The sequence below is a fragment of the Perca fluviatilis genome, chromosome 12, assembly GCF_010015445.1.
Source record: "Perca fluviatilis chromosome 12, GENO_Pfluv_1.0, whole genome shotgun sequence".
NCBI classification, from domain to species: domain Eukaryota; kingdom Metazoa; phylum Chordata; class Actinopteri; order Perciformes; family Percidae; genus Perca; species Perca fluviatilis.
The window spans coordinates 38972587-38991947 of NC_053123.1; the positions used below are offsets into that span (position 1 = coordinate 38972587).

The window sequence follows — 19361 nt, forward strand, 5'->3', positions numbered from 1 at the left end:
TGAATTTAAAGTCTGAAGGAAGATATGAGAGGTAGGGCAACTGAAGATTTGAAGACAAGTAACAATACCTTTAGCTGGAAGAAATTCGGGTGTTGAGGGAGTAACCTTGGCTTGATGAACAAGTTCTTCAGGCTTTGGTCGTTCTGCTGCTTTAAAAGAACATTATATATATGTTCAGCAACCTCAGGTAACCAATAAGGCTTCAACGTTAAGGTCCACTCTAACGAGTGCTACTACAGAACACGTGATCTGAGATTTAAAATACACAACATGGACTGGTTTGTATTACAGAAAGACATGACAACACATTAAGAGTTCAAAGATGGGTGCAGACACCTTCTTTCCAGTACCTTTTGGTAAACTATCTTCAGTCTTTGGGGGAGTCATTTTGGCAGCGATTGGCTGAGCTACGACTTCCTCTGGTTTGGCTACAGCTGGCACTTTGGAGAACATTCGAAAGGTTTTCCATTTTTACTTTCCATTCATCATAAGGTTATTGTATGAAACTAGGTGTGAGCTTCATTATTAATACACTACAGCTATGATATCATTTCTAGAGTTAGTTTGTTGAGGGCTGTATCCAAACACTCATGTGCTGTCAACTCCAAAAACGTTAGACAATGTTGTTTTAAAGAGGTTAGCACTGAAGAACATTCAAGATTTACAAGAACGTGTTAAAGAGTTATTTGTGAAAACCACAGCAACATGAAACTGTTGTAGCACAAAGACATTTAAAAAGAGGTTAGGAGATTTGTGGTTTTTATTCTCTAGAACAGGGGTGTTCAACGTTTTTTTAACCAAGGACCCCTTAACTAAATGGAGATGGAGCAGGGACCCCCAACTACATATATTGTATAAAATTAAGTTGCATATTAAACTGGGCCAACAATAACGTGTATGGTGGCCTAAACCCTTTATACATACCTTTTGTTGCATAGAATACTAAGCTATTCAAATAATAATTGTTGGTATGATTTCATAAATCATCTTTTAATGTTAAACATACATGTATCACAGTGAATCCTTAAGATGATCTGTATCTGTGGATGGCTACCTTAGTGACTACCTTACCTATAGGCCAGTTAGCCTATCATCAGTGGGGATTTCTATTTGCTAATAATATGTTGGATTCTGTTAAGACATTTTAATTTTAGACTTTTCAGAAATTAACAATAATTTTGGAGGCCCCCCCAGCAGTGACTCTGAGGACCCCCTAGGGGTCCCAGACCCCTCTTTGAAGATCTCTGCTCTAGAAGAAATCCAGGATAACTTTTCTGACTCAGTTTTAGAGTTAAGTGTCCAACAATCATCCTACACAAAGACATTTACGTCACATGTTTTGGTCTCAGAGACCGCCTTGCATGCAAACGTTGTAAAAAGTTGCTTATCGTCCAGACCAAAGTCTGCCTGACCTGGCTTTTGCTTAATGGTACTTAATGACCCTTTCTTAATGTCCTCAGATTCTTGGCCTGATATTCCCCTTTATTTCAACTAAGTTATCTATGTTCAAAGTTCCCTGGAGAGGGCTATTGTTAGGGTTACACCACAAGGCCAATTTAAGTGTGTTTGTGAAGTTATTCAAACACACTATAAAACAAAACAAGACAGACATACTGTATAACACAATGCCTTTCTAATTGAACTACTTTACCTCTCGCTTCAGGGGCTTCTGGTTTTTTCTTCGCTGCTTCAGGCTTCATTTTGGGCGTTTTTGGCTCAGGCGCCGCCGGTTTCTGAGGTGCCACTTTGGGCTCGGGTGAAGGCTTTGGTTGAAAAGGTTCAGGAGTGACCTTTTTGGTCACTTCCTGTTGTTCAGGTTCTGGTTTGGTGTAAACTGAAGTTTCTTCGTGGTTAACAGAGAAATAATACTGTGAGTCAACACAGAACACACACAGCTTTAAGAGTTCAAAGAAGAGGTAAAAGGACAATATAACTCACAAACCATAAATAGACATAAATAACAGACAAAAGCAAAGAATGCAATGCTCTTTACGCATCGTAAGAATGCTGAGTTTAGCTGAGACACTTAAGACAACATGAAGTTATACAGACAGGAAGACAAAACCTTCATCTGAAGTTCATCTTCAGAGTTTTATTTGATAAAGATACTGAGGACAGGATTGTCAGAATTTACCATCACCCAAAATGTAAAATGTTCAAATTTCATGGTAAGATTTTTGAATTTGCTGTGTAATGTTCAAAAACAAGTACTTGTACATGAATAAATAAATACAGTATGTATAAATACTGAATATATGTTAACATCTTTACAGATATAAAGATTAGGATCAGGATTTTGAATGCTAAAATGGTGCGATAGTATTGTACATTTTACAGAAACAATTTCTTATATATGAATATGTATTTAGTGCATATACAAACTGCTGTTTCAATATAAAATATGTGAAAAATGACAAAATAATGTCATGAAATTGAACATTTTATGATGCTGGATGTTTTATATTAAGTTTTAAGAATGTGAGCCGATAAAGATCACAAACAAAGACAAAAATCAACCAGTAATAAATAACCTTTTTATGAATATTACCTTCTGGCGCCGGAGGTTCCTCTCGCCGAGCCGGAGCTGTGACAGTTACCTCAGGCTGCGTCTTCCTTGCTTCCGGTACTTTAAAATATTATCACGGAGTTCAGTTTTCTGACCACGATAAATGCTAACATCAAGAATCTTTTCATCATTTTAAGAGAAATAACTGAAGAAAAGCAACAAACAACGTGACTGAAGCAAGAAAGGTTTAAAGAATGAACAAATAAAACACAAATGAGACAGAAAGACGTACATGAAGAGAACTTTGACTGGACCGTTACATTCAAACTATGACGGCCAAACTCTACCACTCTCTACTTTCTGCTTCGTAAGCTCTAGTGAGGGTTAATAAGAGTGTAAGAGAAATAAGAACATACGTAGAAGACAGGACACATGATTAAGAAAGACAGGAACAAAACAGGAAGTAAAAGACACACAAAACTAAAAGATGGTCTACAACTTTGGAGAAAGAGAAGCTTCGATAAAGCAGCGCGAAGTGTTAAAAGTCGAAACAAACATTAAATGGCGGCTCACAGATTTTTTGTTACATTACAATCATAGGCGTAGATTTCAGCGGGTAGGGGGGGGAGGAGGGTGGAGTGGGTATGCCCCCCCAAATATTTGAGAAGAGGTAGATTTAGTAGATCAGATTAGATGTATTCCCCCTTAAAATATGACAGACAACCAACTCCCCAAAAACAGGTAAAAATAACTGTTCAGGGGGCTCAAAACATGAACGGAAATCAAGACTACATGTTCTACATCGGGGGGTTAAATAACATAACAGGAATAAGAAAATAAAGATATATTCATGTAGATTTACAACATATTTGTTGTTGAGATGAACATTATTCCTAAAGAAAAAACATCCCCAAATGCGGCCGCAGAAAGTTTTGAACAATATATAAATAAAGACATTTGCACCATAAATTGATGCAGAAAAGGCACAAATTGTTGCAGGAAATTAAGTGTTTGACACTCAATATTGTATGGGGGAGGTTCCCAGACCCCTCGGTTATAATGTGCCCCCCCTCCCCCAATGTTGAAACAAAATCTACGCCCTTGCTTACAGCCACAAGCTTTGTGGGACAGCCAAAAAGCGTTTATACCTTCAGGGACTTGTTGTCTCATCTCCACTTTCTGAGTCCTCTCTACTATTTCTTCAACGGCTTCTCTCTCTTCTGGTGAGGAAGGACAAAAAGAAGCTGACATGTAAAGACTGCCGCACGTCTTCAACTATCCAATGGTTATTAAGGCGGAGATGAAGATTTTACTGCAAAATAATCAACCGTTAATGAAGAAACATGGAGACGGACAGTGGACCGACACAACAGAGAGACATTTAAAGGACAACACACAGCGTGGAGACAGTTTTTACGTGGATGAGTTGTTTGATAAGACAGAAGACGTTGGATACCTGTGACGGAGGAGAAGCGAACAGAAACTGTCTCTTCTTCAACGGTCAGACTTTTGAAAGCTATGGATCAGATCATGAAGGGATCGTCAGCTCTTAGAGATCTCGGTTCAAACACTTCAGCTTTGTGCAGAAGAGGATTATGTTTAACAATCATTTGAGTTATGAGTCAGACTTTTATCTCAAACTTTATACTACAACCTAAACTTTACATCTACATTTCAGACTTTAATGGTACAATGTGCAAATGAAAATCAGGGAATGGTGAGATAAAGGCCAGAAAATTCGGACATTAAAGTCAAAATTTTATTTAATATTCTATTGATTTATTTATTCTTGCTCTCATTAAAATGAGAAAATAATCTCAGACTTTAACTCGACTGCTTCTCCACATAATCCTCTTCTCTACATTAGTTTCCCTTTAGAAACAGGAAGTTAAATTATTGAGTTGTTATGACACGACTTTAAAGTTATTGGGAGGGATGATGGTGGAATTAATATTAACGGAGTTCTAATGATCACACGATTAATAAGGCTGAGAGTTATAGGAGCAGGAGGATGATGATGATGAAGGTTTTAGGATGGATGGAAAAGGCTTTTATGTTGAAATGCAAAAAACATTTCATCACGCAAAATAAGAATTATTAATAAACTCGAAAAATGATGACAGTTAGTACGCATGTTTCCCGTACCTTTCACTGCTGTTTGTTCTTCGTAGTGATAGAATTCGGAGGAATCTTTTGGTGGAAAAAGACATTTATGAATGAAACAAGCTGTTTATGAAGTTGTAAAGTTATAAAGAGTGAAAGTCTGGTTGGTAGAAAGTGTCCCAGACTCACCACGAACAAACATGGACGCCGCTTCTGGGACATGAACTGACGCGTCGAGGACGTCTGAAGGTTTATAAATACAACTTCAGTTAATCCACGTTCAAATTAACCGAAATATTAAAAAAGAGAGAGAGTTTGTCGTGACAGTAAAACTTCACATTTCCTTAATCTTGCCCTTGTATTGTGTCCTATGTCAGTCCATAAGTGACAACATTTTTTTTCAAGTGTAGAAAAAAGCAATAAACATTTAGAAACTTGGACAAAAGTAGGAAAAACTGACAAGAGATAAAAACATTGAAAAGAGTGTCAAAACGTAGGAAAATTATGGAAAAAAGCATGTTTCATAAATAGTACATATAGCTTAATGAATAAAAAAAGCTGAGCGAGGTTATAAAGCAGAAAACGCTGCATGTATTGCATGTCTTGTGTCTGTCCATGTATGAATTTTTTGTATTTTTATGTGCCAATTATTTGTCTTACGGGACAAATAAACAAATCTTGAATCTTAAATTTGTCAATAAGTTAGAATAACTCGACCCAGCCCTAACCTGTAATGTGACACTGTCAGAAAAACTATTTTGATGTGACTTTAATAAAATTAGAAATGTTTTTCAGTTTTACTGTCATCACTTCTTTTTAAAGTACTCACCCTGAGGAACCTTTCCTAACCCAACCTCTGTGGAAGGACAAGTTCAAAATGTTATTGGAATATTAATAAGATCAAACTGATTAGAGACTTTATATCGGTGTGATAAAAGCTACGGACCTTTCCCCGACAGGTAAAGCTCAGCGGTGCTTCGAGCTTCTCCCATCGGCTCCAGACGGGCAATCACCGAATAAACGCCTGGCGGAGCGGACACATTATTAATGCTCAGATATTACATATCACGTTCATTTTCTCTGTGTGAAATACTGACGGAGCGGACACATTATTAATGCTCAGATATTACATATCACGTTCATTTTCTCTGTGTGAAATACTGACGGAGCGGACACATTATCAATGCTCGCATTCTATTATTAATCATGTGCATTTTCTCTGTTTGAAACTCTGACTGAGTGAACACATTTTTAATGCTCGCATATGATATATAATGTTTCTTTTTGTGTGTGTGTGTGTGTGTGTCTCTCTCTTTGTTTGTCTGTATGTGTGTCTGTGTGCGTGTGTCTCTCTGTGTTTGTCTATATGTGTGTGTCTGTGTTTGTCTGTATGTGCATGTCAGTGTGTGTGTGTCTGTGTGTGTGTGTGTGTGTGTGTGTGTGTGTGTGTGTGTGTGTGTGTGTGTGTGTGTGTGTGTGTGTGTGTGTGTGTGTGTGAAAACTGACGGAGTGGATACATTGTTAATGCTCACATTTAATACATAATGTTATTTTTTTCTCTGTGTGAAACACTAACCCAGGAGCTTTAAAGAATTGGATGGACACAGCTAATTAGCTATGATAGCTTCCTCCATTTGAACATCCAATCAGAATTCAGTGTTACATTTCATAAAACATCATTTAAAGCTGCACAACTGAAGCAGATTTCTCTTTCTTACTTATTGCCTTATTTGCACATTATGAAATTTTCAAGTTGTTAACAAGCTGTTTTTTGTCCGTTTTGTGCAGCCTTAAGTCATCTCCTACAAGTTTAACCTCTAAAATAAAAGCTTAAGATCATATTTGCAAGTATTGTTTTCCGTTTGTTATGAAACCTTCTGGAGGATGAACGTGTAAAATGCGTCTCTGGATCTCTTCTCAGTTTAACAAACCTTCGTCCTGGGCCGTGACGTTGCGGATGGTCATAAAGTGGCGGCGGCCATCGGTCCTGAAGTTATATTTGTCGCTCTCTCGGAGCTCCCACGAGTCTTTGTACCACGCCACGGTGGCGTTGTCGAAGGAGAGCTCGCACTCGAAGGTGGCGCAGTGGCGCTCGCTCACCTCGATGCTTCGGATGCGTTTAGTGAACTGAATTTGTTCGGCTAAAAGCAGACAGTCAGAGTTTATCACACGATTGCATGTTGTTGCTTATAAGTGTTATTAAGAGTCTTTGTAAAGTTAAATGAGAAATAAATAACATGTAAGTAGGGCTGCACAATATATCGCTTTTTATATCGTCATCCCAATGTCAACTGCCGCAATTAACACATCGCAAAACTCACTCGGAGATGTTGAAAGAAAACATCAGCAGAACACTGCACTTTAAATCATTCTCTTTTAGTGCTGCCGGTTATATTCAATTCAATCCTCAATCTATTCAATAAAAGAAAGTTGGACATGATTTCCTTTCATTAGTTTTGATGCACAACAGAGTACACTTTAATATCTGTTTATTTATTGCGAGTTATATTGTTATTATTGTTATCGCGATATTTAACAACGTTATTGCATATTTTACTCATATCGTGCAGCCCTAACCAGTTTATAACACACGATTGGATGTTGTTATTTAAGTGTTAAAAGAGACTTTGTAGTTTGGACTGAATGTGAAAGAAACACGGAACAAAAACAGGAAACAGGAAACAGGAAACCCACATTACAAAATCACACAGAATAGGGCGGCGGGATCAAGAGAAAGAGGTCAGTTTGTTCCGTTAGTGTGAAGTCGTATTGCTCACCTGACTCGGAAACAGCTCCTGATAATAAAATAAAAGAGTGGGACATGTGGTCACGTTACAGACGCACAGACCCATGTCTGTCGGGCGTATCTGCCAACCCTAGGACGGCGACCTTTACCACGCCATAATCTAAATTCATTGGTCGTCCTGACTACATCTTCTCAATGTTGATGTTATTTGTATAGCACCTTTCATTACACGTAAACCACACCCCAAGTGCTTTCCATTAAAACAAAGCATTAATAGAAAGAATACACAAATCAATGAACAAAAACAAACAAGACATACAGGTGTGTCTATACAAATTCAGACGCACGCACATTTTATCAGAAAATGCGGCAGATTATTACGTAATACTTTATTATTACATAATGCGTTGTTACGCAATTTATTTTTGACACTGGCTGCCTTAAGCAAAGAAAACCCCTAAAGAAGAAAAAAGTAATTTGGACAACCAATGAAATTATTCTGGAGCGAATATAAGTGAAAATAATCCTTCACCATCCAAGGATTTGCAGATTCACAGCCATCACACGAGACAGGAAGTGGTAACGCTGGGACAGGGAGTGGTAACGCTGGGACAGGAAGTGGTAATGCTGGGACCTACCTGTGACGGTGAGCTTGGCGTTGGCGATGTGTGGGCCGCAGACCACGCGGTAGTTGCCCTGGTCTTTCTCCTGGCAGTTCCTGATGGACAGGTAGTGGCGGTCGCCGGCACGGCCGATGTCGTACTTGTCGCTGCTCTCCAGTTTCTGCGTTCCTTTGTACCAGGTCAGGGTGATCTCTGGGTAGTTGATGCGGATCTTACACTCGAAGGTGGCGGTCTGGTTCTCCGGCGTCTTCTGGTCGCTGATGGGCTCCAGCACAGAGACGGGCTGAGGGTTCAAACGGACAGAAACCTCAGAAAAAGTGACAAAAATGTCGAAGTCGCCAACAAAAACGTAAGAAAAAGTGAGAGAAAGTGACAAAAACATCCAAAAAAGTGACAAAAACTTCAAAGACGCAGACACAAACGTCAGAAAATGCAACAAAAACATTGTAAATGTGCTGAAGGCGTCAAAACATGGAACAAAAACATCGGAAAAAAAGTCAGCGAAAGATGCCAGCTGAAACGTAAAAAAAGCAACAAAAAAATAAAAAGACAGAAACGTCTAAAAAGGCGCCTTAGCATTCAACAATATCGTATTCTGACATCAGTATATTGAAGATATATTGTGGGGTCTCTGGTGATTCCCAGCACTACTTTAATGTATGTTTTACTTATTTAATAATACATGTAAAATTTTCTGATGTACCTCTGTGCCGACGCGTCCCTCCAGCTGCTGCATCAGTCGAGCAATGTCTTCCTCTTCCACACGACCGCCACGCTCCACTTCCTGCAGCCGGAAACCATGTTAACAAAAGTTAATCATAGATACAATATCTTCATCTCTTCCTGCAATCAGGAGTCAAGCCCAGCTGTCACTCGTGAGGTTTCAGCCTGTTTTTATAGCATCAAATAACTAATAAAAACCAAACTGATCAGAAAAATCAACACTTGAACAAACAGCGTGATCAGAACTACCTAAATCACAGAAACCATCTTCGGGAAACTTTGCTTGACGTGTACTTTGTTAGAAATGTACCTTCAAAGCAAATCTTTAATGTGAACACACATTTTGAATTAGACAATCCAATCAAACGACCACAGATCATCAGGAAGAGGTCAAAGTTCCTCTGTCTCACCACTAGCTCCGGGTAGCCTTCAAAGATTTCTGATTCAAAACAGATTCCTGAACACAATGTTTAGCCAGTAAGTTACGACTTGGTAGCGCTCAAGGCAAAGTCACGAGCTGGCTAACTGAACATTGTGCCGTTGGCAGGGTTCAGGTTAAGCTACCTAACGTTAACGTTAGCTAGCGGCTAACTAACGTTGACGTTAGCTAGCGCTACCTGATACTAGCGATTTCTAGTCGGCGACATATTTTGGGCTTCATTTAATAAACATAACCTGTAGTAGTACACAATCCTATGTATATTGTTTTGATTACAATGTGCAGAATTACTCTACGTTGCCTATTTATGTCTATTTATTTCTATTTCTCACCGTTAATCACTGGCATCTGTACAGCATCAACAGGGATCGCCATTTTGTTGTTTATGTGTGTGTGTGACATCACAAACTGTAACTGGGTAATCTGGAGTTCACGGGTAGTAAGTTAGGGGTTTGACTGCCGTTCCAAGGCACTTTCACCGGTAGAAGGTTGTAAAAACACCAGTTAAGGGATGCCTGGAACGCAGCCTGATGCCAGTACCGGGACTTCAAAACTGATTCCTGAACAAAACTTTTATACCAATTTTATAAAGAAATTACAACATTACGACTAATCTTTGTATGAATGTTGTAGCGCCGACTATGTGTAACGTGGAGTTTTTCCTGCATGTCTCTACGATGTGTAACGTTAGTCAGCCAGTCACAGACATTACTAGATCTTGGTAGAAGCATGCTGCGTGCTGATTGGCTCATGGATGCTGATGAGATTTCCCCCTTAGGGATTGAAAATGGTTGTTGAATGACGAGGCGTTTTTCAATACTCGAAAAGGCAATTCCGTCGGTTCCTACAAAGTTAAATTAAATTCTGTACCCGACCCTACTCACCACTTTCCCGCTCTCCATCTCCTTCTCCCTCTTCAGGAACTCGATGGCCTGCAGGATGGCGCGGTAGTCGTGGATACCGTGCTCCGTCAGGATCTTCTCGTACTCTTTGGGGTCGTGGCCTCTGAGCAACTCCACGATGTCCAAATCTCCTTCTTTCTTCGGACTCTTCTGCTTCGAGGGAGTCCTGACACAAATACCAAACACACAATCAGAGACATAACACCAAAGATTATCTCCTGTCTTCAAGGAGAAAAAACTCTGCGACAAACATTGCCAGACCTTACTGCACAGTGCTGTGGAGTAACGTCTGGTTACACCACAGATGCATTCTGGGATAGGAGAAGAAAACTCTCTGGGTTGTTTGCATTTCTTTAAAGCAATCACAATCGTCTTGGTGGCTCTGCTAAATAGTCTCAGGAAGGAAGTGGTTCTGGTTGAACATTTGCAACCCGCATAAGAAAACTCCTCATCTAATATTAAATGAAGTTAACTGTTGACACCATCCAGTAACGTGAGGTATTTAAATGAGCTGATACATAGTTAAACCTCATTGGCTCTTACCAGTGTATCTCTGTGTGTACTTTGTCCACAGCAATCCCACCAATCAGTCCCAAAACCTCCCAGTTAGAAAAAAAAAAATATTTAAAAAATAAAAAAAAAAAAAAAAAAAAACCCAAACACCCCTCCCCTTTCCCATTTTTCTAATTTTTGTTATTTGGTGCTGGGATGGAAGAGTTTAGAAAGAAAAAAAAAAAAAAAAAAAAAAAAAAAAAAAAGAAAAAAAAAAACAGAAAAAACACCCAGCAAAAAAAAACACCCCCAAAAAAAAAAAAAAAAAACACCAACAAAACTCTCTTTTTTCTTTATCACCCCACCCACACGCCAAAACCACCACCACCAAAAAAAAAAAAAAACTTAAAAACCCTTAAAAACCAAAAAAATAATTTTTTTTAAAAAACAAACCCCTCTATTCTCCACTCTCCCACACCTCCCCCCTTTTTCACAAAACAAACCAACAAATATTAATTTTAAAAAAAAAAAAAAAAAAAAAAATATTAACTCTTAAAATTTTTTATTTTTGTTATTTGTTTTGATACCCACCCCCCCTTTTTTTTTTGGGTTTTGGGGGTTTCCTCCTCCCTTTCCCCCCCCCCCACCCCACCCCCACCTTTTTTCTACCCAAAATAAAAAAAAAAAAAAAAATTATATTTTTTTTTTGTGGTGGGTTTGGGGTGGGGGCCCCCCCCCCCCCCCCACCACCCCCCCCCCCCCCTCTCTTTTTTTTTCCTCCCTCCCTTTTCCCCACTTTTTTCCTTTTTTTTTTTTTTTTTTGGGCGGGAGCCCGGGGGTGTTTCTCTCCTTGTTTTGTTTTTTGGGGGGGCCCCCCCCCCCCCCCCCCCCCTCCTCCTCCCCTCCCCCCTTTCCCTCCCCCCCCTCCTCCCTTTCCTTCGGGGGGGGGGGGGCCCCCGCCCCCCCCCCCCCCCCTTCTTTTCTTTTCCCCCCCCCCCCCGGGGGGGGGGCCCCCCCCCCCCCCCCCGCGCGCCCCCCCCCCCTCCCCTCTGCCCACAAAACCCCAACACGTACCCCTTTGTGGAATCTTCTCGAGATAACATCTGCCCGACAGTTCTTCATTTCCTCCAAAACCTGATAGGTTAGTTTGTGTCCTGTGTTGTTTCCGACCTGGAACTGTTACTGAAAGGTCTATAAACGACCGAACCGACAAGACTGACTGGCCTGCAGCATCCTTTCCAAAGGTCTCCGTTTGGGTCTAGACTAGAGGGTGACACGGGAATCAATTTGACGCTACCATCCCATCCCGAGCCCACGAAAATACTCCCGTCATATCCCGATTACATGACTGCCCCCAAAAAACATCCTGTCCTGAAAGACTCCCGAATCTCGTCCCGCTCCTGTTTCGTTCCCTATGTTGTCTAACGTTATCAGACTCCATTGCCCCCCTGTAGCATGTTTCTTTAATCGCGGTCAAATCACTGAGGTTGCCTCGGAAATTTAGGCTACACTATACATGCATTACCTGCAGGCCTAGGTAACATGTATTACCTGCAGGTCTAGGTAACATACTTTACCTGCAGACCTAGGTAACATGTATTACCTGCAGGTCTAGGTAACATACATTACCTGCAGGCCTAGGTAACATATATTACCTGCAGGTCTAGGTAACATACATTACCTGCAGACCTAGGTAACATATATTACCTGCAGGCCTAGGTAACATATATTACCTGCAGGTCTAGGTAACATACATCACCTGCAGGCCTAGGTAACATACATCACCTGCAGGTCTAGGTAACATACATTACCTGCAGGCCTAGGTAACATATATTACCTGCAGGTCTAGGTAACATACATTACCTGCAGGCCTAGGTAACATATATTACCTGCAGGTCTAGGTAACATACATTACCTGCAGGCCTAGGTAACATATATTACCTGCAGACCTAGGTAACATATATTACCTGCAGGCCTAGGTAACATATATTACCTGCAGGTCTAGGTAACATACATCACCTGCAGGCCTAGGTAACATACATTACCTGCAGGCCTAGGTAACATACATTACCTGCAGGTCTAGGTAACATACATTACCTGCAGGCCTAGGTAACATACATTACCTGCAGGCCTAGGTAACATACTATACCTGTAGACCTAGGTAACATGTATTACCTGCAGGTCTAGGTAACATACATTACCTGCAGGCCTAGGTAACATATATTACCTGCAGACCTAGGTAACATATATTACCTGCAGGCCTAGGTAACATATATTACCTGCAGGTCTAGGTAACATACATTACCTGCAGGCCTAGGTAACATACATTACCTGCAGGCCTAGGTAACATACTTTACCTGCAGACCTAGGTAACATGTATTACCTGCAGGTCTAGGTAACATGCATTACCTGCAGGCCTAGGTAACATACATTACCTGCAGGTCTAGGTAACATATATTACCTGCAGGCCTAGGTAACATATATTACCTGCAGGTCTAGGTAACATACATTACCTGCAGGTCTAGGTAACATACATTACCTGCAGGCCTAGGGTAACATACATTACCTGCAGGCCTAGGTAACATACTTTACCTGCAGACCTAGGTAACATGTATTACCTGCAGGTCTAGGTAACATGCATTACCTGCAGGCCTAGGTAACATACATTACCTGCAGGTCTAGGTAACATACATTACCTGCAGGCCTAGGTAACATACATTACCTGCAGGCCTAGGTAACATACATTACCTGCAGGTCTAGGTAACATACATTACCTGCAGACCTAGGTAACATACATTACCTGCAGGCCTAGGTAACATATATTACCTGCAGACCTAGGTAACATATATTACCTGCAGGCCTAGGTAACATACATTACCTGCAGACCTAGGTAACATATATTACCTGCAGACCTAGGTAACATGCATTACCTGCAGGCCTAGGTAACATATATTACCTGCAGGCCTAGGTAACATATATTACCTGCAGACCTAGGTAACATATATTACCTGCAGGCCTAGGTAACATATATTACCTGCAGACCTAGGTAACATACATTACCTGCAGGCCTAGGTAACATATATTACCTGCAGGCCTAGGACATTTCATTACGTAATTCCTAACGGAGATCTTTTCACACTCAAAACACACATTTATCGATTTAAGGTAGGTTAGAAGAATCGATGCCTTCCGCATTCTAAGTAGCCTAGAAATGCCTCGCGATCACCCTGTAATCTAGACTACAAAGCAACCCAGCAGTTTTCAAACCTAAACTGCTTCCTAATGTTAAAGTTTTATGGATGACAATTATTTTCTATTATTATGACTTTTTTTTCTTAAAATAGGTTGACTTCTTTCCCCAAATTATTCTGAAAAACATAAATCAACAAGTTTGCTAATTTCACATATCTCTGGAACAAAAGGAAGTTATTATTGTGTTAGCACGACATCACGTTTGCACGACATTGGTGATTCTGTTTTGCTTTGTTGAATTTGTGTCGTTTCCCTGACAATGTCAGACAAAGTCTTGTCACGTGTCACAAACCTGGGAGCTCAAAGCCTTGTTCCTGTGGAGTTCATGGCCTCTAACAGTCTACTTACTCTCTGTGACAGAAATGTTTTTGAGTTCCTCGATGAAGAAAAGGTTGTCGAGCCTTTTGGCTGGAGCAGCTGCAGGTTGGGCGGCGGCCTCGCTGGGGGCGGCCTTCACTCCTTTATCTGAAAACCAATAACAAAGGGCGGTTAGTGCTGACACCAAAGAGCCCAATCAGAGCCTTAAATCAAACTGGCATTTAAAGGTGCTCTAAGTAGGATTGTGAAGATCCAGGACTTAGCCAAAAAATTTGAACATCAACAACTTCTCAGTCCACCCCCCCCCCCCTTTCTGCTAAAGCCCAAAACGGTCTCCTAAGCCCCTCCCCCCACAAGGAAGAATGAATGCATGTGATGTGATGTGATTGACACGCAGTTAGACACCCCCCTAGCCCTGATTGGTGCATCTGAACAGTTAGACACCCCCTGGCCCTGATTGGTGCATCTGAATAGTTAGACACCCCCTGGCCCTGATTGGTGCATCTGAACAGTTAGACACCCCCCTGGCCCTGATTGGTGCATCTGAACAGTTAGACACACCCCTGGCCCTGATTGGTGCATCTGAACAGGGAGCTGTGGATTTTTGCAAATCTCACTCCAGGCTGTAGGTGGTGCCAGAGGGGCTGGATTAATTTTTTTATTACCTGCTTCATGTAGTTCTACTGGAGTTCTACCTACATAGGGTCAGTTTCAGCTAATATGACAGAAAGTTAGTTTTATAAGACTTACCTACTGCACCTTTAAGTAGTCAAAGTTTTAATTAGGCTACTTTTTATAAACAACCTAAAACCACAGTTTCAATAACAAAAAATGATTTCCCTAGCCTTTCAGGTTTCATACAAACGAAAAGGCTTCAATTGTTCGAACTGATGCTTGAACTTTTACAAAGTTTTTATCACAACTGACCAAATAATAATTTAAAAAAGGAAAAATTATGTATCACCCAAAGATTTACCCGGTTAATCGGATAAAAAGTTTCCCAGTTGGGTAGAAAACGACCTGATCTGGAACATCTGATTGAATGCGTCACAGTAAAGTGTTTCAAGTTCTTTGTTGTTAAATTATAAGTGGAAAATAACAATAACATGGCATTGGATGTAAGATTACCTTTGACAGTGACCCTGGCCTTGCAGAAGTCGCTGCCGCTGGCGTTGCTGGCCTTGCAGAGGTAATCCCCAGCGTCGCTCTTTGAGACCGGGCTGATCTCCAGACAGGCTGCCCCGCCAACAAACGTGATCTTGGTGTTCCCGCTGGACTTCAGCTCCCTCCGGTCCTTCATCCACTGGATGCTCAGCGGAGGAGAGCCAATCACGTGGCACTTGAGGCTCAGCTTCTCGCCCTCGCTCACTGTCGCCGGCTCCAAAGGAACGCTGAATTTCGGAGCCTGGCCCTTTTCTGAAGAGTGATGGGAAAGAAGCAGGACTACAGATAGGTCCTTTTCAAACACTGGAGCCTTTTTTTGCAGAGTTTTGCAGAAACCTTCAGATGGAAAGTCTTTGGATTCTAACCCGAAACTGAGATGGACCGAACTGCACACCGTTCACCAAACAGACTCAAAGAAAATAGTCTCTCTCTGTCTGTTATATAGCTCTGAGAAAACGTCTGATTAAAGACTACATCACCTAAGCCGAATGAATGTAACTAAATGACTTTTCTCAGATGTAATGATTGTAGTAGGTCCCCAGTTTTGACTTTAGGCTTTTTGAGTTTTATTTATTTATTATCTGCTCCAGCTAACGTTTCAGACACAGGAATTAAAATAATAATAGTCCAAAAGAATGTGAAATTGATTCTTTTTTTGTTAAAAAAGAGGGCAGACCCCTTGACCCCTGCTAAATATGTGCAACTTAGTTTACGATTAACAGAGAGAAAAAAAGTCTTCTCTTTTCTGTCTTAAGTATCAAAACCTAAACAATAACCTATACCTACAAATGATTAAAGATAAAGCGACACTAGTACCTGTGATGGTGAGAGACACCCGACATGAGGCTTTTCCGGCCTCGTTGGAAGCCGTGCATTCGTAAACGCCGCTGTCCGAGCTGCTGGAGTCTCTGACACACAACACGGCGACGTTGTTAGTGAAGCTGACGTCGTATTTGTCCGAGCCTTGGATCTCGCTGTTGTCCTTGAACCAGGTGACGGTCAGCGGCTGCGAGCCAGACACCCGGCCCTCCATCTTCACCGTCTTACCCACAGAATCCATCATGGACTCAGACGGCTTCTTGGTGAAAGTTGGAGGGACTTTACGCTCTGTTGGTGGGGGAGAACGGGAAGAAAATCAGGCCGTGATGTGACAATCGGAAAGAGTTTGAAAGTGTCATTGAGGAAGGCCACCGGGCTTTTATCATTGGGGGAAAACAGAGAGCCTCAACAACACGTAACACGACATAAAAAACTTAACACAAAAGCAAACAAACAGAATATCCACCACATGTTTTACAGTTCCTGTCTACGAATCCCTTGTTTAGAGCAAGCTAATATTTATCTGATCCAACCATAGTGACCCAAAGACGGGGCCAGCACTATCTCCAAATGTCTCTGTTTTAGGGGCTCTTGTTTAGACTTTTTTTCTTAGAATATTCTGACTTTTTTTCTTAGAATATTCTGACTTTTTCTCAAAATATTCCGACTATTTCTTTTAACATTTTACAAATTTTTTTTCTGAAAGATTTCCGACTCTCTCTCGCAATATTCATCACTGATAAAACCTAATTATGAGTCGAACGTTTCCAAAGGGCTCAGTTTCTGCCGTCCAAACTACAAAGCAACCCCGTAGTTTTTAAACCAAAACGAACCGTGAAAACATGGAAAACATCTTGTAAAAGACGTGTAACACATTTGAATATATATCTTACTTTCCAAACCCAACAAACACAGGACCAACCATCGTGAAACACACCAACACCCTAACACAGGACTGTTTACATGTTACACTGAAAACAACAGGAAACGATGACTACCCCGGATGTTAGCGTTAATGAGATGAATGAGTTACGGTGTTACCTATTTTAACATGAGCATGACAGGTGTCAGTTCCTTCGGCATTGGAAATTTCGCACGTGTATTTTCCGGCGGCTGCGGCTCTGTCGCTGTTGAGGACCTCCAGAACGCAGGAGGAGTTGCTGGTTTTCACGTTGTACTGGTAGGAAGCCCAGATGAGTTTGTCATCCTTCTTCCACGTCACGTTAACCCTCTGGCTGCCAGCGTATGTACACTCCAGCCGCAGAGGTTTGCCCAGCTCGTGGCAGACGTCCTCCAGTTTCTTGACAAAGCGTACGGGTTCTGAGAGAAGCAATGTTGAAATCAATCACAGAAACCATGGATCTTTACATGCCGAGGACGAGAAACTCTGGGACTGTGCAATATCGAAGGAATCCATGGATGTTCTCATGCGTAGAAAGGCTAGGGTTTTTTTTTATCCCAAAAATAACGCCAAATACCCGCTGTGTTTCCCCTGCAGTTATTTAGCAGCAACGCGTCACCAGGAGTCCATGAATGATGCAGTCAACCCTGGGGAAACACTGGAGGTTTTTGTGAATGAAGCTAGATTTACCCGTACATGAGGGCAAGAACAGTTACAGAAGTTGGGAAGACTGAGTGATGTGAGTGGCAATGACAGTTATCTGTAGGAATTATTCAGTTCATGCATGAAATAAAGAGAACTACAAGCTGTGTTGTTAGTTAGTGTTACCTAGTTTGACATAAGCATGGCAGATATCGGAGCCTTCAGCATTGGAAATTTCACAAGTGTATCTTCCCCGAGCTTCTTCTCGGTCACTGTTGAGGACTTCCAGCACACAGCTGCAGTCCGTCGTCTTGACATTGTACTGATAAGAGGCCCAGATCAGTCTCCCGTCTTTCTTCCAGCTCACATTCACTCTCTGGCTACCGGTGAACGCAACTCTAAGCATCAGCGGATCGCCGACTCTGAACGTTGTGTTTTCCAGCTTTCTGATGAAGTGAGCAGGTTCTGTGAGAAGCAGTGATAGTTGTTAAATGCAAAGGTGATGGTAAGCAATTAGAAGCAAACATGCATTAATTATAGTTCACAGTTGAAATTAAATTAGGCTTCATTTAATGTGAAGTGAAGTACAGAGAGACCCGGAGTCCCAGCGTACTCCCGGGCTAGCTTGTGTTCCTTTAGTCTCAGTCGTACAACGTGTAACTCAGGGTGTTTCTTCCATTCGTCTTTCTGAAAACATGACAAATGTTTTATTTAATCTATTTGTCAGGGTCAAAAGTAAATAGAACAAATGCTTCGTTCCACATTAAGCCTAGTGCCTCATTTTGCACTCCTGGTAAGGGTTTTAAGAAAATGTCCGCTGCAAAAACTCTTCAAAAAAACTTTTCAGAAAGGTTGATGGAAGATGCCCATTTTAAAACTGTAGATTTAAAACCAGCAGAACAGAAGCTAGTCTGGGAGTAACATGAGAGTCTGCTTTCTTTGGCTATGTTTTAGCAAAAGATTAATGTTCTGTGTTAGTGATAGAGATGTAAGGGTGGAGGTTATACCTTTCTTAGAGGTTTTACGAGTGACATAAGCGTCACAGACAGCAGAACCTTCTGCGTTAGAAATGTGACAACAATAGAGCCCGGCTGCTTCATCTCTGTCGCTATTGAGGATGTCCAAAACGCACGAGGAATCTGTAATCTTGACGTTGTATTTGTATGATGCCCAGATTGGCTTGCCGTCTTTCGTCCAGCTTACGTGCACTCGCTGACTGCCAGCGTACGTGCACGTCAGACTCAATGGATCGCCCAGGCGGTACGATGTGTCCTCAAGCTTTTTCACAAAGCGCACAGGTTCTGAGAGAAGCAACAGGTGTTAGTTATGTCATGTAGCATGAACTGCTCATAAAACAGTGAGTGAGTATGTTAGAGGCACAGACTGTGAAAATAGTGGACAAAGCTTCCGGGTTTAAAAAGTGAAGCCAATGCTGAAGCTACTTAAAGCTGCATTCTGTCTAACTTCCAGCAGGGGGCGACTCCACTGGCTCAAAAAAAAAAGTCTGTTTCTATAGAACAAATATGAGAAAATGAGCCTACTTCTCACTTGTTCTAAGCAAACTAGCTACAGATGAATGTCTCCGGTACCCGGAGGTCTGTGTTTACCTGCCGGTAAATCTCAGCTGGATGATTCACTTCAAAAGGGTTGAAAATCAGCAACTTTCCCTTTTTAGCTTTTAGCTTAGCGCAGTACCATAAAACCAAAAACAACACTCCCCAGCTCCACCCT

At 41.3% G+C, this 19361-nt stretch overlaps 1 protein-coding gene across 1 annotated transcript in view; it reads right to left on the reverse strand.

Moving 5' to 3' along the window:
* Window positions 1-19361, reverse strand: part of LOC120569501 (titin-like) — a 276128-nt gene that overhangs the window by 173032 nt on the left and 83735 nt on the right. The window contains 19 exon segments of the mRNA XM_039817355.1: window positions 69-149; window positions 351-440; window positions 1652-1843; window positions 2549-2626; window positions 3655-3726; window positions 3963-4022; window positions 4652-4696; window positions 4799-4852; window positions 5439-5465; window positions 5556-5633; window positions 6541-6750; window positions 7387-7404; window positions 7994-8261; window positions 8682-8762; window positions 10025-10208; window positions 14131-14251; window positions 15233-15520; window positions 16085-16375; window positions 17129-17407. Coding sequence (XP_039673289.1) covers window positions 69-149; window positions 351-440; window positions 1652-1843; window positions 2549-2626; window positions 3655-3726; window positions 3963-4022; window positions 4652-4696; window positions 4799-4852; window positions 5439-5465; window positions 5556-5633; window positions 6541-6750; window positions 7387-7404; window positions 7994-8261; window positions 8682-8762; window positions 10025-10208; window positions 14131-14251; window positions 15233-15520; window positions 16085-16375; window positions 17129-17407 — 2517 coding nt within the window.